Genomic DNA, 22,102 nt, shown 5'->3' with positions numbered 1-22,102 from the left:
ATTTGTACCGATGCTGATAAAAGTAAACACAAAACGGAATTTTCATTACAGCTTCATGAGAAAACTGATGGCAAGCTTTGTACAGAATCTCCATTCAATTTGTAATTTTGTATAAAACTAGTTGTTGAATGAATTAACATATATATAACAGTTTGCCATCCAGATGTTTTTGATACAGTCATGCAAGTCCATGAACATACAAATTACTCTCCTTTTCTCTTTTCCATCTTTCTTTTCTCTTGTAAAAAGTGAACCGCATGGAGTGAAAATGACACCAACTTGCTAATATGTCAATTTCTAATCCCTTTCTCTCTTACTCTCCAATGACTTTCCCTTCAATAATCATTCAGTAAGTTTGAAAAAGGGCTCAATTCACTTTTGAATAAAAAAACAAGCTCATCTATACATACATTAATCTAAGCAAAACAATTATATTTTATCTTAAATCCAGAAGCTTCCAACACACCTTTATTGGACAACCAACCAAATCTATTTCAACTTGCACTAAAATTTTCTCTAAATACATCATAAAAATATTACCCATCCATACCTTTTAAATGACCCCACAATCCATTATCCAGAAAAGAAAGGAAAGAGTCCCTACCACCAATATTTTGGTCATCAACCACTAACCCCACCACTGGAACCAGAAAAGGAGGACATCAATTCTGCTTTGGAAAAATCTTTCCTGAACTTGACCGTGGCAAAGACATCAAGTGCCTCAAGCTTTTTCTTCTAGGCATGACAACCACTCCTAGTTTGACAAAACTTGGAAAAAGAATGAACAGTTGTACTGACCTGATTGTTTCTCCAACAAGCAATTAGAAACTAGACTATAAAACAGCCATTGTCATGAGTAAGAGCTATACTATTACAGGATTATGGGACCCAGAGGAGTGCTGGGAGTCGACGATGGAGACGTGCAATCGCATACTATTGTTCGGGCCTATGAAGGGGTGTTTGATTCGGGCTTAACTAGTGTTGGTGCATCTGGTTGTTGTGTCCGAAAAATGGCAGAAGCAAGCGATATGGGCATGATGCAGAGGGCCTTGGACTGAAGGAATTGCATGGCAGCTCCCATGTCTTCTTCCATCAGCTTAGCTACTTGCTGTTCTGTGCCATCGTTTGACCACTTCTCCCATGCTTGTTGATTTGTTGCACCTTCGATGCCCTCACCCTTCATTACACATTATCGTAAGTAAATAAATAGAAACAACAACTATAACAATTTTACAGACAGAAGAAGGCACACAAATGATTGAACCATTCGTAGATTTGAACAGAATGGGATGTCAACATACAGCAAAGTTTGGCAAGCATACTAAAATGAAAATACTGAATTAAAAAATCACCAAACTGAAACATTGAAATGATAATTATATATGATAATGATATATGTCTATGGACATTTTTCAGTATGTGTATGTGTTGCATTCTGGGTAAAAACCTGACTATAATCTTCATGCAAAGTACTTAACGCATGTGGTAGGTATGAACAAGCATAAACAAAAATAATACATAAATGAAGAATTATCAAATCAGAAAACCAAGATTTTGAAGTTAGCTACCTCAACTGATGATAGGGGTACATCCGCTACAAGCTGAGCCACTGCACCCGCTCCACCCAGTCTACTCATGCTCAAAACCTGTTTCAATAAGTCAATAAAATCAAATATGTCTTAAAGGCAATTATTAGCAAAGGAAGAAAAATAAAAGTAATTAACCACATAAATGAAGAGAGTGGTAACAGTAGCACAGTTCACATCCTCTCCTATTCAAATATGACTTCATTGCAGACAGAAAAAATCTGACACCAGACAAAGTCGCTTGAGGTTTGACATTGTAACTGCTTTATAAAAAGAAAGTTTTAAATTCTTCAGTGATGTCTGCGATATTCAACATGGTAGGGACCTACTTATTAATTTGAGAAAAGATAAGGGAAGATTTTAATATGCAACAGGTAGGAAGTTGGTACAAATTTTGAAAAAAATGACGAGTTCAATAAATGCTCAAACCATTCGTTCAAACAGGAATAGTGAAAGGACACTCTGGGAATGAGGCTATCAATTTCAGGATCCTTGCAATAATTGAAGTTCAACTTATCTCAGAAAATACTTAACGAATAATTAGGGATTACAATGAATCATCTCTAGATGGTAATTCCTTTTTGATTCTGAATATCAATACCTTGACTTGGAGCCTTAGAAACTTCACATAATCCACAATTTCGTCAAGCATGGCTGCCCTATCCGTCTGCACAGCATATTTTAAAGTATCATTATGTGCAACTTGAATCTCAAAACAAGACATATTTCAAATATAATTAAGAAAATAAATAAATGAATGCCTATAATATATTAAAGTTCAACAGTCCAATCTACTAATGAAAATGTCTTCCAGGGAATCATCACTAATTTCAAACTGTTAATCACATGTTCCTAGCAAACAAGGTTCCACGGCCAACAGTTTATTAGAAGTTAATTACCAGTATGCAGATTTGGCAAAACTATGCCCACCTTTAACTTTACTAAACCAGAAAAAGACAAGGAACCACAGCCTGGAAATTTTATAATAAATTAAATTTCAAAAATCGAATTATTAGCCATAAAATAATGTCTTAACCCTTTAGTTTCAATCTGTAGACCAAACACAACAGTTCAACCAGATAGTCAGAAGCACTTTGGAAGGTCCGCACAGAACTCTCAAGAGAAATGCTAAATGTACTAATTTTTTTTACTAAGAGATGGATATTAAGATGATGTGGAGCTTATTCATTCAAGATGATTGAAACAATTAAGAAAAATAAATGCTATGAGTACCAATGAATAAGCTCCCCATCATCTTAGTATCCATCTCTTAGTAAAAAATTTGGTACCCCTAGCATTTCTCAACTCTTAAAGTCAAGCAGATCAACTCTTCTATAAGGAAGAAGCTCATCTTACCATTTGACTGCAGCACTCTAAACATGCATAGGTAGACATTATGTCAATATATTGTCAGTGTCAAAATTTGCACGAAGAAGTTTTAAAACATAAAATCATGATGGAGAAGTATATCATTTTTTTTTCCTATAGAAGTAGTGGTTAAGACATTGACCTGGATGCATTTCATAGAACCTGCATAGAAGATTGTTTCCAGAGCGTGTTAGGCCTAAGCATTAGATTATTTCCAGATCCATCAAACTTTGGATAGCGTGTCCAACTTCAGTAAAGAATACTGACCTACAGACCTAGGACTCGAATGTCCAGAAGAAGCCAACATTGGGTTCGCATTACAATCACAAGTACCAAAAGACAAATAAATATGAAGTGAGCAATCATTACCTGCTAGACTTGCTACACCTTGGCATGTGGCTGTTACTCATCCCTCTCTTTTCCTTTCTTTTTGTTATCATTAATTGTTTTACTTCATTAAGTTCTTTATCACTAGGAATAAATAATATAATATTTCTTTGAAGTCAAGTACACAGAACAAGCACTAATTGCAGATAACATTATATTTAAAAAAAAAATATGAAAAGGGAGTCCATAAATAGCTGCAATAAGAAGGCACAAACCTTGTTGGCGCTGGGAACCAACTCCTGCAAAGCCTTCATTCTTTCTGCAATTCTTTCCCGACGTAACTGCATTCAGAAATATCACTATTATTAATAATGAACTATTGAGAGTGGATAGATTGATAAAATCATCAATATTATTAATAGTAATATCACTATTAATACTGTGGACTAACATAAAAATGAATATTGCTAAGGGATAGGCAAGGAATCAGCCTTCATTATGCAAGTATCACTTACTTCCAACGTTTGTAAATGAACCTTTTACTTGCATTTCATGTTTTGGTTCTATTTATAAATCTTTTTTTATATACATACAAGTAATCCAGATATCATTAAAAGTGTAAGGCACCCCTAGACACACAAGGAATATATTTATAAATCTAATCTTAATATTTAATATCTAATAGTAAAGAAGGGAACCGTGGGACACCACCATTCTAAAGTAGTTTAGCAGTTTTCAATCAGTGAAAGCACTCAGTCAAACCCATTCTTTTGCTAACAGTGAAACCACTTTATCAGTCCTAAAAAGTTCCATAACTGAACAACCCCCACCTCCTTTTTTAACTCTAAATTCTATTTGGGGATAACAATTCACATTATCTTACATGTTGAATGGGCACCATCACAGGTACCTCCAGTTCATTGCAACTTGTTGCACTATTTAAAAGGATTATTAATGTAACTGAAACCCAACATTGCATAATTTAAGTTTTTCTTAGGAACAGCTATCAAGTTTACCCGCTCGGCAATACTGTGGGGATCTGTGGCTTGCCCTCGTCTTGCGCGCACTCTTGGGCGGATGGCAGGTGGATGTGGAGCAGCAACAACTGGCCCAGGTGCTGGATGGCTATGAAACTGTTATATCAAGAATGATGTCAATAATAAATAATGGTAAACATGGAAAGGAAAGTGTGATGAAAATCCAATCAATATAAATTAGGAATATGAGATTTTTTTTTTTTTGATATTTAAATAGGAGAGTCACAACAATAGAAAGTAGTACTACAATACACTCAAGGATCTAACTGTTGACAAATGAATAAATGTTTTTTGCTTAAGAAGTTAGAAACTTTTTCAGCATATCATGTTAATTTTTGGGGAAGCAACTAATCAACTATTTAAAACACAAGTTGAACCCACAAATTGGGGAAAGCATATCATCCAGTTGCGTAGTGATGACCAAACCAGATATTTAACAATTCAAATTCAGCTCCAACATTTCAGATAAGAACATGCTCAGTCACTTTCTTAATAGCAGCTCCAGAACCCCAAAAAAGAAAAAGAAAATTTAAAAGTATATCATTATTTAATCCATAAGAAAATTTATAGTTATTTGCCTGGAAAGGAGATTTATCTATTCATATCCTAAAAGAAACCAAAAAAAAAAAAAAATGTAGGCTCAAAAAGAAAGTCAGCTGTCTTAAAATTTTATACAAATTCAACTAAACTTTGAGATTAATAGAAATTGGACCAATTATTTTTATTTAAAATAAAAAATAAAACCGGCAGAAAAGAGAGCAAATTGATAAACAACAGATGGCTGAATCAGTCATGGCAGACATACTCAGAAGTCAAACATTGGACCTGGTCAATTCCTAGTACTCAAAAAAAATGCCAAGACTCTCCAACCCCAAGAGAGGGACAGAGGCACGTGTGCGCACGCGCATTCACATTCTGGAAGGAAGCGCGTGGAAAGACTTTATTGTATCAAAGCTTTCAACTTTTTTTAACAAAAAAAAAAAACCAAGACAGATTCTAAAACAGCCAGAGAGTCCCGTACGTGTGTAAATATCCCCGCGCGTGCAAGATCATTCTCAGTACAGTAGCACATCCTCCTCACGCTCCCTGAAGCGCGTGCAATACACACCCTGACAAGATCCAGAACGCATCTCGTTGTCGTTCCAAGTCGAATAAGTAGCGACAAACAGAGTGGCGTCGGTACGACATCTTTTCCAACTCCATCGTGACAAAAGCACCGCCCATCAATTGTTAGCGACATTTTTTAGAATTCAACTTAATTTCTCATATTTTTATTTCTTGTCAAAATGGTTCTTCAATCATTTTTACATGAAATTAGCCGACTAGTTAGAGTTAAAAGGTAAGACCCGTTTAATTAAATAAATCGAATTAAGATTAACATATATAATCTTATATCCATCATCGACACTATCAGAAAAGATTAGTAATTTTTGACACAGCCTGACACGAACCCAACGCGCAATGAGTGAGTTAGAATTAAAAGGTCTAACCCGTTTAATTAAACGGGTTGGATTAGAGTCAACCTATATCGTTATCAACACCGACCTCGTGGAGGCGAGGAAGAACACAAGATAGATGCCAAAATGATGCAACCGATCATGATTATTAACTGTTAAAGAATTAGTATGGGCTTGAAAGAATTGTGGGGATTGGGTAATTTATAATATTTACCTGGTGTAGTTGTGGTGCTGTTGGCCGTACTGCCTGGGCTTGCAATGGTCCAAAGGCTGAAAACAAACTCATATGCCCCGAGTCTCTCTCCTGCCACAACCAAATTGTACAAAACATATTCAAATTCATATTTGCAAAGCCTCCCAAAAAAAAGTCGATATTTTTTTTCCTGGTACAGATCGAGAAGGTGTAAAATCAGTAGGGAAAAGAATGGGAACAAATTTTCAACTACACACCTAAAAGAAAAAGACAAAAGGAGAGGAGCTGAGACATGAAAAGAATCTTTCATATATTCCCAAGAAAGTTCAACAAAAAAATTTGGTGATGTCAAATTCCCAGCTGGAGCGTAGCTTAAACCAGAAAGTTTAGGAATCTTTCACGTAAATGAAAAATCATTTCCCAGGAAAGGATTTCAAACTACTGAGCAAAAGAAAAAGGCAACAATAGCTGTATTTTCCATCACCAGCAATGGTTCTCTAAGGACCAATTGTGGCAAAAGAGAAAATTGTACTAAAAGTTCCATGAATCCCATTTCATCACTCTATTTGCACGGCAACATTTGTACTCAGACAAGTCCAAAAATGACAACCCAAAAGCCGATTCTAACGAAACCCACGAGACAAATCGAGTCCATCACACACTCTCATTTAGAGAGAGAGAAAGGGGGCTCAAACATGACAATCCTATCCTCAAACAAATTAATAAATGGCATGCCAATCCCATCAAAACCCAACCAGCCCAGTTTGTGAGAGAGTGGGATGATGAGATCCATGCCATGAATTTCACCATTGATCAAAGAGAATTTAATTTCAAGTGTTTATTTTCTGACGTGCCAGTCAAAATCATTGATCAAAGAGAAATAATTTTCACTCATGCTGATAACATGTATATAGTCCATTTTGACACACCCCACTAAAGAGTGTAGAGAGAGAGAGAGAGAGAGAGAGAGAGAGAGAGAGAGAGAGAGAGAAAGAGAGAGAGAGAGAGAGACTGGCTGAGGCTCTGAGAAGAACATGAAAGTTTCACTCTAAACATACAAAAGATGGCATGCCAATCCTCTGCTAAAATCAAGACAGTCTCCAATCCAATTGAAAGTCCCAACTCGAGAGAGAAAGAAGGAGAAGGAATGGGGAGGGGGGGGAGAACAGGACATGACCCTTTTACAAATGCAAAATGACATGCAAAGGCTACCAAAGCCAAGCTAGCCCAATCCACACATCCACAGAGAGAGAAAGGGAGGCTTACATTGATTCCAGAAATGGCAGAAGAAGAAGACCCATTATTGGTATTGTTGTGACAATTATTATTACCATCAACCACCTCTTCTCTAAACCTCTCCTGCCTCAAAAAACCCTGCCGCTGCTGCTCCAAGTCCAACCCCAAAGGCGGTGCCATACCCATCCCCAATCCCATCCCTCTTAAACCATCGCCAGAGCCAAGCTGCAACACCATGGGCGCCATTGAACCCACCTCTCCCCCTCCATACCCAGCTGCTGCTGCTGCTGCCGCTGCCTCACTGCTTGTGTATGCCGGCTGCACGGCCAAGATCTGCTCGAAGAAATCGTCCCCTAGCCCCTCCGGCGGATTGCCCGCCATGTTATCACCCACAAAAGAAAAACACTTAAAACGATTCTATATAACAATACTATAGCGTAAGTAGAAAATTCTCTCTTTTCCACAAACAAGAGTCCTCGTTTTTTAGGGAGAGAGGCTGTGCTGATGTTTACAGCTAGTACTGTGTGTTCGTGTTCTTTCTCTCTTTCTCTCTCTCTCTGTTTTTTAGGGAAGTTTGAAAAGTGGTGATCAGAGTGAGGTTATTTGTGGAGGTCGAGAAAGGCGGTGGTGTTTGGGAAATGGGTGGCAGATCCGGAGCCCGATAACCCGCAAAGCGGATTGAGGGTTCCAAGAACGAGAGAGAGAGAGAGAGAGAGAGGTCTTCCGAAAACGCTCGCTCTTTTAGCTGGGTGTTTTTTTGGCTTTTGGGTCTGACTTGTGAGTGGTATCTCTGTCTGTCTGAGAGAGAGAGAGACGGAGACGAATGGAAAAGTCGGGGGATTTTTTCCTTTTCTTTAATGTGCGCGGGATGGAGGGGACAATAGTCCGACGCGCCTTCTAAAGGGCGTGTCTGAATGGTTTTTTTTTAATTAGTTTTAATGTGTGCGATAGAAGGGACAATAATCCAATGCGTCTTCAAAAGGGCGTGATGGATCTTTTTTCGTTATTGCAAAAATTTCTTCAGACTTTCTTTTTTTTTTTTTTTGGAATATTTTTTGTTGAATTATTTTAAAGAAAAAATATTAAATTTTGATTGCTAGAGCATGTATCAAATTGGTCTTTTCCATCCAATTCTGCATAAATACCATCCATTTTTCTTAAAAAGTCATTATAAAATTACTACTCTGCCTCTAAATAAAAAATGAGAAAAAAAAAAAAAAAAAAAATCACCCCAAAACTTTCATTCGTGTGGCACTTAACCATCCAACTTTAAAATGTAACACTTGACTTCTTCGAATTACAACTCCGTTACAAATCACATCCTCTGCTAACATTTTGCATTAAAATGGATAAAAAAGAATTCCACACGACTATGTTTTACTTCTACTTTCAAAGATGCCCCGATGGACTATGGAGAAGACAAAGGCGGTGGTACCATCAAAGAAAACCAATCTTTGCAAACTTGAAATCGGAGATTTGGTCAATTTTATTTCATTATTGTTATATATTTATCGGTGTATTGGTAATGATTTTATTTTTGTTGATATTAGATATAATCCACGCCATCAACAAAATTTGAGCGGGAGTTCCCAAATCCCTATTAAGGAAAGGCGGGAACAGCAAGCCGGAACTTTCATCATGTACGCATCCCATTTCACTTACTTAGACTCTATCGATTTAGGGCATCAAAGGTGATTTTATCGGGCCTTTGGTAAACCTCTCTAACCTTCTTCTGCCATCCTTTTAGCCTTCTCTTCTAGCGCTCGGCATGCAATCACTATACAAACTTAAGTGAATAAATTATTACATGATGTGCAATATTTAGAAAATTTCTTATTTATATTTGTGTGTAATTAAGATAGAATGAGCACCAACAAGAAGATGACACAATTCTATTGTAACACCCCACTCAAACACATGGTAAATCTGTTACCGGTTCAAGCTCGTGATAAATAATATGGTCTTTAAACTGCATGTGTGCATGCTACTTAAACTATGCGAATATATATATGGCACGTATTTTTATACCCTATTTTCATACACGAATAGTTGATAACCTAGGGTTTTGTAAAAACTCCCAAACAAGTTTTAAGATGTTTAAATGCCCGGTTTAGATACGTGGTAAAAAATAGGTTTTCAAAACACTAGCCTTTAGGATTTTCGCCTTAACGATCGGTTATTACTTTAAAACAATCAAATGGTAAAACTTTCTACACAACAATTGACGATTATTGCTTTAAAACAATCAAACGGTATAGATCTATACATAACAATCTATCATTGCTTTTAACGATCAAACGATAACAGTCTACATGCAATGGAATTTGGCCACTTGCACAAGCACCTACCGTTAAAGGTTTAGGATTAAAGCTTTGATTTTCATAAAAGTTTACATACTTGTTGTCTTCTCTTAATGTTGGGTAAGAGCCAAGTCTTTTAAGTAGGTAAGCTTGACCCTTGCACGAAAGATGTGAACTTTAATGACTAGTTGTCATTTTAAATCTAAAGTAGTGTTAAAACACCTACCTTTCAACACCTTAGAGCATTTCCTTAGTTGTTTAAAAAGAGAAATGTGACTATGGGAAGAAAGTTAAGACCTTTGGACTCTTTAAATTGTATTTGCAATTTCGATTGTTTTTAAACGTTTTATGTATGGTGTATGGTACTCTTTAGGAGTGTTGTGATCTCTTGGGATCATGGGTAAGTGATAGATCATGTGTTTGGTATGATGAATTAAGAAAAAACACATTCTGGGGTATAACGATCCCCAAGAAACTATCAATCATTTTGGACAGAAACGGCAAGATTAGGGTTTTGCTTAGTATCTTGACTAATACTAAAGTATGGTTTGCAAAAAAGAGATGTTTGACCTTTTTGGTGTATCCGAGGTTGGATTTGAGCGTTCAAGGTAAGTAATCGCCAAATGAAACATTAAAGATGTTTTGTCATTAAGCATGAATATTTTATCTATAAACTGTGTATTTTGATACGCATTTGATACATTATATCGTGAGTCTAACGCTTTACAACAAATGGTTTACTACTGCATTAATAATTATTGTTTACCATAAACTAAACTATATACGTTTCTTAATTGGTTATTTATAAATTATTGTGTGTCATGCTACCAAGGGAAAAAGAGATGTAGAATCTTGGGTACGTACACATTAATATATGGACTTAACCCTATGGCTCAGACTTGTAGATTCAAGGTTGCCTTTGATCCATTTGCCAGAGTGACAAGTACAACCATCCACAAATGATGGTCACACCCTACGGCATCACTAATGGTGTTGATCACTCAAGGTCAGATCCGATCAAACCACTAGAGGTGGTTAGCCATTGTACCTCACCAAAGCACCAGTGTAATATCAAAGGTCCTTTTGAGGACGCGCAAATCTCACCTTAAGAGTTATGGGCTGTGAAATAATTTATGCACATGTATTGCACACTTCATCAGCATGATTATCTGTCTTAAATTGCAATGTGTTGCCCCCGAGATTATACCTTAATTGCTTATTAAATGTACTATTTTTCTGTAATTGCATAATAACAAAGACAACGATCACCAGGATAATTTATTCAAATTTCATACTATTTTTAAAATACCTATTATTTATATTTATTTCCAATTAAACGAGGCTCATTGTATGAGTTAGGTTTCATTGGCAATATACTTAGTAATGGACTTACGCTGTTATTTTTCTACTTGTAAAACATTTTTGGTTTACAGCTTAGCAATGTTGCCCAAAGAGAACGGATTATGACTGTTTGTAAGGCTTGAGACACTAAGCAAAGGCTTGTAGAAGCAGATTTATGTATAGTTGTACTTAATTGAGATGTTATTGTATGTTTATAATTGTTTTGTACTTTGAGGTTCTAGTATGTATTGATGATAGAAAACGATACCGAGGTATTCAATCTTTCAGCTCATATTAATATTTCACTTTTTGCTGCATTTTATTATGATATTCATCGTTATAGGTGGCACTTCCAATTAATTATATTGGGAGCGCTATTAGTAACACTTCGAATTAATTACCATAGTTAATTAATTTTGGGACGTTACACTTATTGATAAGGATCAATGTCAATTACCTGCCTAAATTGCTAGTACTTTGGGTAGGTAACATGAATGACTTCGTATGGAACCCATATCCACCTGCCCAACAAATAAATTTTGAGTTGTCATGTTACTCATTCAGACAAGTAGGTTTCATATAAAGTCTTTCACATTACTTACCCAAAATTACTAGCAACCCTGACATATAATTATTGTGACTTCGACAAGAATTGAAAACTACTGAATAATAAACAAATGGCCATCATAAATTTTTTTTATTATTATTTTTTATAATAAATTAAGCATACACATGATGTCACAAACTCATAAATGACAATTTTATAAAATGATTAAAGTTCAAAAATATTGATGGTCTTAATGACTCCTCCACTAGATTTTGGGATGGGCCCACCAGAGTATTAAGAAAAGACACTCTTAAAGCGCGTGCATGGTGTTCTATCAATTCAAGCAATATAACATGTTAAAAAAACAAATAAAAAAAGAAAAATAAAATAAAATAAAAGATTGATTTTATTTTTTTTTCTTTTTTTATAATAACATTTAATAAAATACAATTGTCATATAACTAAAACTTAATAAAATGACAGTAAAAATTAACTTTTAAATTAATAATTATAAAAAAAAAAATAAAAAAATTAAAGACTAATTTTTTATTGTCACGTCATTTTAATTACATAACACTTGTATAGTAATTATTATTATTATTATTTTTTTTATCCTCTTCCAACTCCCTTATACCAAAATTAGAAAAATAGGTTATTTCAAAAAAAAAAAGAAAAAAAAAAAAAGGAATGGTGCGCAAGAGGGCCCATAATTCCCAATAGAACCCGTCCCAGTTCACTCCACTAGAATGCTCAACCCAATAGGCCATCCGAATCTTGTGGTTATGAACTTATTATTGAACTTTACATCCACTAATAAATATTTAGGGATCATTGCACAATGGGACCTTGGAGTTGGCCTAAATTATAAATTCTTTCTTGTGGTTTAAAAAGTTTATGGAGAGTCCTTATAGTAAACTATAATTACAAATCAATTCCTCAACACGTTTTCCATCCGCAAAATTAACAGATTCTGTTAGTCAACTACGTCATACTCAATAGAAAGTCAATACATGTCATTACAATAAAAAAAAAAAAATATAAAATGTAATAAAAATATAAATAAATAAAACAAAAATATTTGTCTTTTTTAAAGAAGAAGAAGAAAAATAATACTGAAGGGGTGACTACCGGTTGGGCCAGCCACCACTTTGGTAAGGGTGAAAATGTGGTTACGGTTAGCGGTTATTGGGCAAAACCGCTAACCGCATGGGCGGTTACCAAAAATAACCAACCGCCTAGGCGGTTGGCGGTTATAAACAGGCAACCGGTAACCGTTTGGCAAATGAAATACACAAAAATCAACTACAAAACAGGGGTTGCCGGCCATGGCTTTAATTTCTGAAATTAGAAAAAAAAAAAAAAAAAAAAAAAAAAAAAAAAAAAAAATAAAAGAAAACAAAAAAAAAAACAAAACCAAAAAAAAAAAAAAAAAAAAAAAATAGGGGTCACCAGCCAATCAGCCATGGTCTAGAATACACACACAAATCAAATACTACACAGAAATCAAACGCAATACATGGACTCGTACCACAAGCGCAGTCCCAATTTTCCAGCAAACAATGAACTCGACCGGCCTCCCTGCCCCGCCGGGCGTCCCCAAGGCCAGAAATTCGTCGTACAGCTCCGTTGCAACCGTATGAGACACAGAAGCATCGGGTCCCGTCACCAGAATCGTGTTCTTCTCTAGGTGGACTGACGCTATGGAAGCAATGATCAATCTCTACCGTAGGCATGGAGGGGAGAGAGAGAGAGAGAGAGAGAGAGAGAGAGAGAGAGAGAGAGAGAGAGAGAGAGAGAGAGAGAGAGAGGGGGCAACGAGAGGTAGAGGACGGAGATGAGAGATTTGAGAGGATCGAGAGGTGGTGGCATGCAGGAGAGGGAGACGAGAGAGAGAATGCAGATGAGAAGAAATGAGATGTTAGGGTTTTTTTTTGTTCTGTGTAGATTAAATGTAAACGTCCAAAACGGCGCCGTTTTGGTTATAAAAAATAATAAAAATATATATATATAAAAAATAAAATATATATATATATATAAAGGCGGTTAGCGGTTATAACCGCTAACCGCCTTTATAGGGCGGTTACCGGTTACCGGTTTTTAAGCGGTTTTAACGGTTATGGACGGTTAGCGGTTAGCGGACAGTTATTTTCATCCCTACACTTTGGGTTGGCCACCCCCAAGAGCATATTTTCTTCTTCTTCTATTTATTTATATTTTTATTGTATTTTATATATATATAATTTTTTTTTATTGTAATAGACATGTGTTGGCTTTCTATTAAGTGTAATATGGTTAACTAACGAAATCTGTTAATTTGGGGGGATGAAAAATGTGTTCAGTGACTAATTTATAATTATAGTTTACTACAAGGACCTTCCATAAACTTTTTAAATCATAGGGAGTGATTTGTAATTTAGGCCAACAACAGGGACCAATAATGCAATTATTCCAAATTCTTATTACTAATTAGGCTTAAAGCAAATGTTTTAAAGCGTTCATTATCTTAGAGAAAACACCTCAAAATTTAAACAAAAATAATATTTCTACTCTGTTTTTTAATATTTTCACATCTATCCCTCTCACATAATGGACGTCACTTATGTAATAATTATTTGATGAAATGGTGGGGGAAGAAATATATATATATGGTAAAATAAAATAATGTCATCTACACTAAATTATGTCACTTTCTTCTTTTGGTTTTTTCCTTTAGCCTATTCTGAGAGTGGCCATTAACAGCATATTATTCCTTTTTTTCTTTTTATTTATTTATTTTTTCTCCGATACAAACAGGGGAGGAGGAAGGGGTCAAGACGGGTCTTTCCCACATGAACAACATATTATTCAGTTTATGTAAATTTATACCAAGAACATTCATTAGGTTGGCTCAAGCCAAATACAGCCTAAACTTTTGTTTAAAGATATATCAACAACATAAACCCTTTTTTTTTTCCTTAATTTTTGCCCTTTGGGAATCAGAAGACTTTTTGTTTCCTTGTTGTATAATTCTTTTGACATATAATGGATATATACAAGAGGAATTGTGAGTGATATGGAAGCAATACATCCCCCCTTATGATCTGTTTAAAACACTCTCAATATGTATTATTTGAAAAGTAGTGAAAAAAATGACTGTGTAAAACGTTTTGTTAAATATTGGCACAAATAATCCCATTTCACAAAGCAAAATAACCAATCAAGTACACAAGTACATCACATTTAGCCCCTACAATCAGATAAGGCCTTGTTTGGTAGGGCAACCAAACGGTGCTTCAACTTTTTTACCCATTTTGTAAAGCTGCCCAGGCTTTCTAGATTTGAGAAACAGCTCAAGTGTTGCTTCTCAAAACATTGCAGCTTTACACCACTATACTTCAAATTACTTAACAAAACAAAGAAGATGGAAAAATTGGTCAATTTCACCAAACGTATGGTTCTTGATAACCTTGTTTTGACTCTTAGCCAATCATGATCTGAATCACGAAGAAGGCAATTTCTTACATAACTAATCTACATTATATATGAAAAAGTTATTAAAACCTGTCATTGCAACTGCTGAACAATGACACAATGTACTAATTGTGGCATGTCTACAATATCATACATTCTCCTTTGAGCTTGAAACTTCGACAACTTGTTTCTCCTCTTCACTGAAGGCTGTAGGTTTCTCCACTGGGGCATCCGATATGGAATCGGGTTCTTTTTTAAGCTCCAACTCAAACTCCTTTGCTGCCTGAAAGATTGACGGACAAATCAAATGCATGCATAAGTAACAAGGAAATATTCAAAAAAGCCATGGATGTTCAAATCATTTACAGATTCCACTAATCTTTTGCGCATATAATAAGTAGCAAAATGGCTTTCACAAAGAAATCACTGTTGTGCCACATAATCCATCAGCCAACAATCTGTTAGCAACTTCATCTATTTAAATCAAAACTTGGGATTTGATGGGAAAAAGCTTCAACTTGCAAGATGATTCCTTAAGTTTCATGTTTGCTTGTGGAACTCCCATCCTATTCTACCCTTCTTTAACAACATATAACAGCACCCCCCCCTCTCCCTCACACCGCAAGGGGGGGTGGGGGCATAGAAAAAGAACCCCCAAAGTACAAAGAGGATGAACCGACATAAAGGCTTTTCAGCAACCCACCACTACATAGGGAAGAGATAAATGCAGATATGATTCTAACCCGAAATAAAATTCTTTAGAATGGTAGAAAATGCAAGTTCTGCTAGCATGCTGTTGCCCCAGTCATCCCCACACACACACATATAACTATACGTCAGAGAAATCTTAGTGATACTTTTTCCTTTTTAATAATAATTACCACTGAAGTTTGATGCAAAATTACCTATATGTTCGAAGAGGAAGAAACTTGCAAATAGCAAGTATGGAAAGTATGTTATTTTTATGCCTACCTTCAACAGCTCTTGCTTACTAAATACAAATGTATAAACTGGCAAAAGGGATTTGGGTGGTAGGCCCCTCTCTTATGACTGTAATTTGATCCTTACCTTGGAGGTAGTTTCAATGATTCTATATGGTTAGCTAATGTGGATCTAAGAGGAAATAGTATAGTAGCAAATATAGGCCTTTAAATGGGGACAGACTATGAATGATTTATATTATAGCAGGTTGGAACACCATGATTCAGGCGGTTGGACAAAAAGATCTAGCGTCTAGATGTACTAGGCAGGATGAACATTAGTTTGTAAAGTTGAAGACCAAAAAACTGAATTGAACTTTTCCGTTGGTGCAATAGCTCATAAACTGTGGGATGCAGTTGGCCTTGAAGAGGTTCTTTCTTGCTAAAATCACAGCCTATGTTTACTTAGACCCTTCACTTCAACTTGCCATACCCATGTCAACATAACATGACATTGGTAAGGGTATGGCTACCAGACACTCCAATGATGGAAAATCCTTGGAGAACATAAGAATCTGGCACCTTATGCAAACTAGCATCAGAAACACTGTAACACCCAGCGTAACAAAAATGTTAAAATAAAATGGAAATTAGGAATAAACTAATAGAATAGTAAAGTAAATTTCTAAGTTAAACAGACGCAATATTTCTAAGTTGAAGGTTTAAACAGACACAATATCCTCAACTTCTATATATATATAGCAATTTCCGTTGCAATATTTAATAAGTAATAGTAGCGCCACGTGGATATTACAAAATAATGTGAATATCCTGCAGGGTGTTACAAACACTCACTTGACTAGTTGAGTCCATACAACATAGGGCACAGCTGAATCAAGATACAGACTGCTAATGCAAAGTGGGTAATAGCTATGCTAACTCGTTTTCAAAGATTCAGCAGGCATCAGATAGTACAGGAATCATCTAACTCCAGTCCTTCCTTAGGTTTGAAGTCCTCTAAAAGCCATGTTAGCCTCCTCATCCTACTGAGAGTCAGGAAAGGGACGGTGCCTAGCCAGGTGGATCTTCTGTTGTGGGCAGCTGTTCTTCGTAGAAACCTTATTATTACCATTTATAAACTAAAACTAAATCAAAACAGTTTCTACTAACGAATAAGCTCACATTACTGAGATACAAACAGCTGGATGGTTTGACAGCATTTTCTCACGGTTGGTCTTTGCATTAGCATCTAATCTTCAAGCCTAGAATGAAACTACTCCAAATCACAACAGAATAGCACCGCAATTCATAGAGTTCATGCACCAAAATAAAAATATAATCACACAAATGATTTCAAACCCTACCGTCAATGTTATTGTTGGGGATAAATTCCACTCAACCCGATCCAAAGAGGAGATAGACATTTAGCAACTACTTTAGAGAAATCAATTTGATCAGTAGTCCTATTCCTGGTGGAATTGAGATACGACTCATGGTCCAATCAGATAAGAAGAATGATCACATTAGAAGTCTAAAAAGATATCAAATTAGAAGTCTAATAAAGGATCAGAGTCCAATTAGAACTCAGACACCAGTTCTAGATCAACAAGGAGAATGAATCCTAATTCAGGTTTGACTCCACCTCTTTGCCTATAAATAAGCTCATACCCCAGGTATAAACTAAGACTCAATTTTTATGCATAGAGCATTATTTTCTTACAGAAGCTAATTTAGGCATCGGAGAGGACCCCCGGGAGGGTCCCTTAGTTTTTGTTGTTTTGTAGAATCATTAAGAAGCGTGAAGAACATCAGAAAAACGTGCAGATTCACACCATACCGGAAACTGTACCAACAGCTTGGCGCTGTTTGTGGAAAACGATCATTCGTTCCTCATAAAAGAAAAAGAAGATCCAGCATGCTGATGAACACACGTTCCGGAAGCCAGACCAACCGACAGCCTAGAGCCCCACTAGAATCGGTTATTCAGAATAATCCACAGCCTCCACCGCCCAGTGGAGACCAGGATCGCATAGCAGCGTTAGAAGCTCAGATTGAAGCCTTAAATGCAGAATTGTTGCGCAGGAAGCCGGGACAACCCAATCCCGAGATGAACAGAGATGAGCATGAGGAAGAAGATCGCAACATCAACACTAATCCTCGGAGGGAGGATGACCGCCAAGGATATCTTAGCAGAGTTATTGCCGACTTGGATAGTAGGCGCACATACATGGAGATGGAAATGAAAGACAAAAGCATATCCATAGTTGTGGGTAAGCTCCTAAGGGGTACTGACTCACCCTTCACCAAACGAGTAGTAGACTATCGACTACCCGAAAAGTTTAAGGTACCCCAAATTCTAAGTTATGCTGGAGACGGAGATCCTATAAATCACCTAGAGAATTTTCGAGCTCATCTAGACCTTCATGGGACACCCGATGAAGTAGCGTGTCGGGCCTTCCCCCTTACTCTTTCGGGGAATGCCCGGGACTGGTTCAGGAAGCTGCCCCCGAATTCTGTTGATCAGTTCAAGGAGTTGTCCAAAATATTCCTAACGGAATTTCTAGCTTTCCGGACAAAGAAGAAGCCTTCAGGATATTTGCTATCGTTGCACCAGCAAAGCAACGAGAGTCTTAAGGAGTTTATGGCCCGGTTCAACCGAGAGAAGGCTATAGTCGAAGATCCGACTAAAGATATGATCTTTGCTGCCATTTATCAGGGAATTTCACCTGAGGAGCCTTTGATGAAGAAGTTGGTCCGGAAGCAACCGAGTACCTTGCAGGGCCTGATGGATAAGGTAGAAGAATTCATCAATTAGGAAGAGACGCTGAAGTCCATGGCCAGTTCTAGACTACCCCGAAAGACAGCTCTAGAAAAGAAAAGGAAATAATTCAGAAAAGCTGATAGGGAAGAGCAAAGGCAGGTAAAGAAGTTCAAAGATTACAACTTTACACCTCTCAATGCCGAGATATCAAAAGTCCTGATGGAAATCAAAAGAGATCCGGTGTTTTGGGAACCACAAAAGATACCAGATAATCCTCCTTACAGGAATGCAGGCAAGTATTGTGATTTTCATAAACAAGCAGGTCATTACGCCGAGGGGTGCGTAACCCTAAGGTTGTTAATAGAAGAATTCATAATGAATGACAAACTAGTTCGGTTCTTGGGAGAGCAACGAAATCAGCCAGGAAATAACGGGCCTTGGAATCATCGAGACTATTAGCCCTGAGATCAGTAGCCACGGGATCACTATCTCCGAGACCGTCCTCAGCTAGACGAGAGGCATCAGGAGAATGATCCTCGAGATGACATAGAAAGAAGAGAAGACCGAGGAAGCAAAAGCCCACGGCGTAGAGAGCCGAGGCAACAACAGAATCTGCCCGTGATCATGTAGAAAGGACTCTCGAGAATTTCAGGCTAGACTTTTATTTTTAGCATTTATGTTTGCAAAGAACTAGACTTTTATTTTTAACTCAGATTAGTTATAATAAAAGACATAAAATTCTCGAGATTTTGGGAATAAGTATTTTCAGAATAAAAGAATAGAGCTGACTCAAGCATCAGAGTGTTCCCGGTCCCGTTGATGTCGCTTCTTTTGCAGGTAAAAGCCTCTCGGATCAGTCCTAGCCGAGAGCAAGAAGCAAAGCCTCTCGGATCAGTCCTAGCCGAGAGCAAGAAAAAAACCTCTCGGATCAATCCTAGCCAAGAGCAAGAAAGAAGCCTCTCGGATCAGTCCTAGCCAAGAGCAAGAAAGAAGCCTCTCAGATCAGTCTTAGTCGAGAGCAAGAAGAAAACCTCTCAGATCAGTTCTAGCTGAGAGCAAGAAGAAAACTTCTCAGATCAGTCCTAGCCGAGAGCAAGAAAGAAGCCTCTCGGATCAGTCTTAGCCGAGAGCAAGAAGAAAACCTTTTGGATCGGTCATAGCCAAGAGCAAGAAGAAAACCTCTCGGAATAGTCCTAGCCGAGAGCAAGAAGAAAACTCTCGGATCAGTCCTAGCCGAGAGCAAGAAGAAACCTCTCGGATCAGTCATAGCCGAGAGCAACAAGAAAGCATCTCGGATCAATCCTTGCTAAGAGAAAGAAAGAAAGAGAGCCAGGGGGTCGGATTCAACCCTTGGGTTTTGCAAGTTTTTAGGAGTTAGCCATTCCAAAAGACAGGGAGAAAACCCTAAGGAAAAACAAAAAAGTAATGGGGGGTAAGATTTAACCGTCAGGTTTTGTAGGTTAGCAGGTTTTCAGAATGAGACAAAGTTCGGGTTTCCTTAGACATAGAATTCTCATTATTCAAGCAAGCTTCGAATAAGGGAATTGGGGTAACTGTTGGGAATAAATTCCACTCAACCCAATCCAAGGAGGAGATAGACATTTAGCAACTATTTCAGAGAAATCAGTTTGATCAGTAATCCTATCCCTAGTGGAATTGGGATAGGATTCATGGTCCAATCAGATAAGAAAAATGATCAGATCAGAAGTCTAAGAAAATATCAAATTACAAATCTAATAAAGGACAAAAAGAACAAAAGGCACCAAAAATTCCCGTTCTAGCTTTCCCTTGCTTTTCCCGATAAATTATGTCAAGTGGTAAAATGAATATCACAAATTTACCAAATTCTTGAGCGTAACACAACAATTTGACTCAGCCAAACTAAAATCTTCATTTCCTTTCCATTTTCCGTAAACCCAAAGCTTTTTTCAGCATTACGAGAAAGAAAAGACGAAACTGAACTTACAAACCTGTTGAAAGCTCTTGAGGGTCTTGCCAATACTCTTTCCCACTTCAGGCAACTTCTTGGGCCCAAAAACCAGAGCTACAACCCCCGCAATAACAGCAACCTCGGGCACGCCAAGACCAAACAAAGCGTTGCAGGTGAGACCCTTCTTGGCTGGCTCAGTTCTGGTCCTGGTTCTGGTCACAACCAGAGTGTTACTTTTGGGCTTGGTTTTCTTCAAGGAAGCGGTGGTGGCAATGCTGGAGAGAAAGGAGGAGTTGGAGGAAGAGAAAGGGAGAGAAGGTAAGGGTATTCTTGAATTGGAAGAGAAAGAGAGAGTTACAGATGAGATCTCCATGGCTTTTTGGTTAAAGAGGGTTTGGGAGAGCTTTTGGATGGTCGGGGAAGGTGGATGATAAGGATGCCGTGGTGGGTGAGGCTTTGAATGGTTGACCAAGATACCTTGTGTTTGGACCGTTCTAACTTCTACGACATTGCGAGTTTTCCCTATAAAAAGAATCCACTAACTTTTTTTTTTTTTTTTTTTTTTTTTTTTTTTTTTTTTTGACATGTCTCGTTATTTCACTAATGAAATAAACTCATTATTCCATTAGTGGAATAATGAAAAATGCTTAAATTATAACAAGTGCACAACACCAAGACACATTAGAGGAAACTCACATGTGTAGGCCTCACCCCAATATACCTTGATGTTGTGCATTTGCAGTATACTTGTAGTGCATGTATCATCTCCCCTCCTTTATTTTTTGCTTTAAGTGGTTCATTCTGTATCGCAGATAATACTTTAATTTTAACGAAAGATGAAGATGATACTTTTATTCAAAAACTAACGATAGTCCACATTAGTGTTACTAAACACTTTTAAAAAGTCGACACATGTTCAAGATGTCACATAAGTTTGTCCTCTTATTTGCGGGTATGACATGTACTTGTCACATCAGTGTTATATCATATATATTAAAAAACTTTAAAAAATTGAAAAGAAAAACAAAACAAAACAATAGGAAGGGTGGCTGAGCCGCCACCTTAACCAGTCTGGGGGTGGCCGAACTACCCCATAGCCCTTTGAGATGGTTTGGTCACCCTCACAAGGCCAAAGAGAAATAATAATAATAAAAAATAAAAATAAAAATTTATGAGTTTTGGCCATTGGGGGTGGTCGAACCACCCCATGGCCCATGGGGGTGGTTCAATCACCCCCAGATCGGCTAAGGGGGTGGCTCAACCACCCCTACTTTTTTTTTTTTTAAAATAAAAAATAAAAAAAATTAAAGCTTTTAAAAAAAATATATATGACATGGATATGGCATGTACATGTTATACCCGCAGTTGAAAGGGCAAATTTATGTGGCATCTTGGACAAGTGTCAACTTTTTAATGATGTTTAGTGGCACTGACGTGGATTACCGTTAGTTTTTGAACGGATGTACCATTTCTGTCTTTCTCCAAAACTACAGTATCATTTGCAATACGAAATCGATGAGCAAAAAATAAAGGAGTTAAACCACATGAGACAAAAACGTATTTAACCCTTTAATTTAAATTAAAAAGAATAAAAATAGTGCCTTTTTTTTTTTTTTTTTTTTTATAACAAGAGTAACGCTATTTATTTA

General features: G+C 36.9%; 2 protein-coding genes across 2 annotated transcripts; both read right to left on the bottom strand.

The window, feature by feature from the left end:
* Nucleotides 1-467: 467 nt before the first annotated feature.
* LOC133851569 (transcription factor UNE12-like) lies at nucleotides 468-8,021 on the bottom strand. The gene is made up of 7 exons (XM_062288035.1): nucleotides 7,235-8,021; nucleotides 5,990-6,079; nucleotides 4,298-4,414; nucleotides 3,557-3,622; nucleotides 2,188-2,253; nucleotides 1,569-1,646; nucleotides 468-1,177 (listed from the first exon to the last, which is right to left on the bottom strand). Exons 1-7 carry the CDS (start codon nucleotides 7,583-7,585, stop codon nucleotides 947-949), a joined length of 999 nt encoding a protein of 332 aa, XP_062144019.1. The 5' UTR covers nucleotides 7,586-8,021; the 3' UTR covers nucleotides 468-946.
* A 6,707-nt stretch (nucleotides 8,022-14,728) lies between these two features.
* On the bottom strand, nucleotides 14,729-20,943 carry LOC133851660 (sec-independent protein translocase protein TATA, chloroplastic). The gene is made up of 2 exons (XM_062288180.1): nucleotides 20,494-20,943; nucleotides 14,729-15,125 (listed from the first exon to the last, which is right to left on the bottom strand). Exons 1-2 carry the CDS (start codon nucleotides 20,824-20,826, stop codon nucleotides 14,991-14,993), a joined length of 468 nt encoding a protein of 155 aa, XP_062144164.1. The 5' UTR covers nucleotides 20,827-20,943; the 3' UTR covers nucleotides 14,729-14,990.
* Nucleotides 20,944-22,102: the final 1,159 nt, after the last annotated feature.

This window comes from Alnus glutinosa, chromosome 12, assembly GCF_958979055.1.
Source record: "Alnus glutinosa chromosome 12, dhAlnGlut1.1, whole genome shotgun sequence".
Taxonomy (NCBI): domain Eukaryota; kingdom Viridiplantae; phylum Streptophyta; class Magnoliopsida; order Fagales; family Betulaceae; genus Alnus; species Alnus glutinosa.
Note: the sequence above shows the minus strand (reverse complement) of the source record. Positions and strands in the feature narration are given on the sequence as shown.

Coding starts and splice junctions, on each gene's coding strand:
- LOC133851569 (XM_062288035.1), bottom strand. CDS start 7,585: ATGGCGGGCAATCCGCCGGAGGGGCTAGGGGACGATTTCTTCGAGCAG. Junction 3,623..4,297: donor CCCACAGTATTGCCGAGCGG/GTAAACTTGATA, acceptor TTCTGAATGCAG/TTACGTCGGGAAAGAATTGC. Junction 1,178..1,568: donor TACCCCTATCATCAGTTGAG/GTAGCTAACTTC, acceptor TGTGTAATGAAG/GGTGAGGGCATCGAAGGTGC.
- LOC133851660 (XM_062288180.1), bottom strand. CDS start 20,826: ATGGAGATCTCATCTGTAACTCTCTCTTTCTCTTCCAATTCAAGAATA. Junction 15,126..20,493: donor CCCTCAAGAGCTTTCAACAG/GTTTGTAAGTTC, acceptor TCAATCTTTCAG/GCAGCAAAGGAGTTTGAGTT.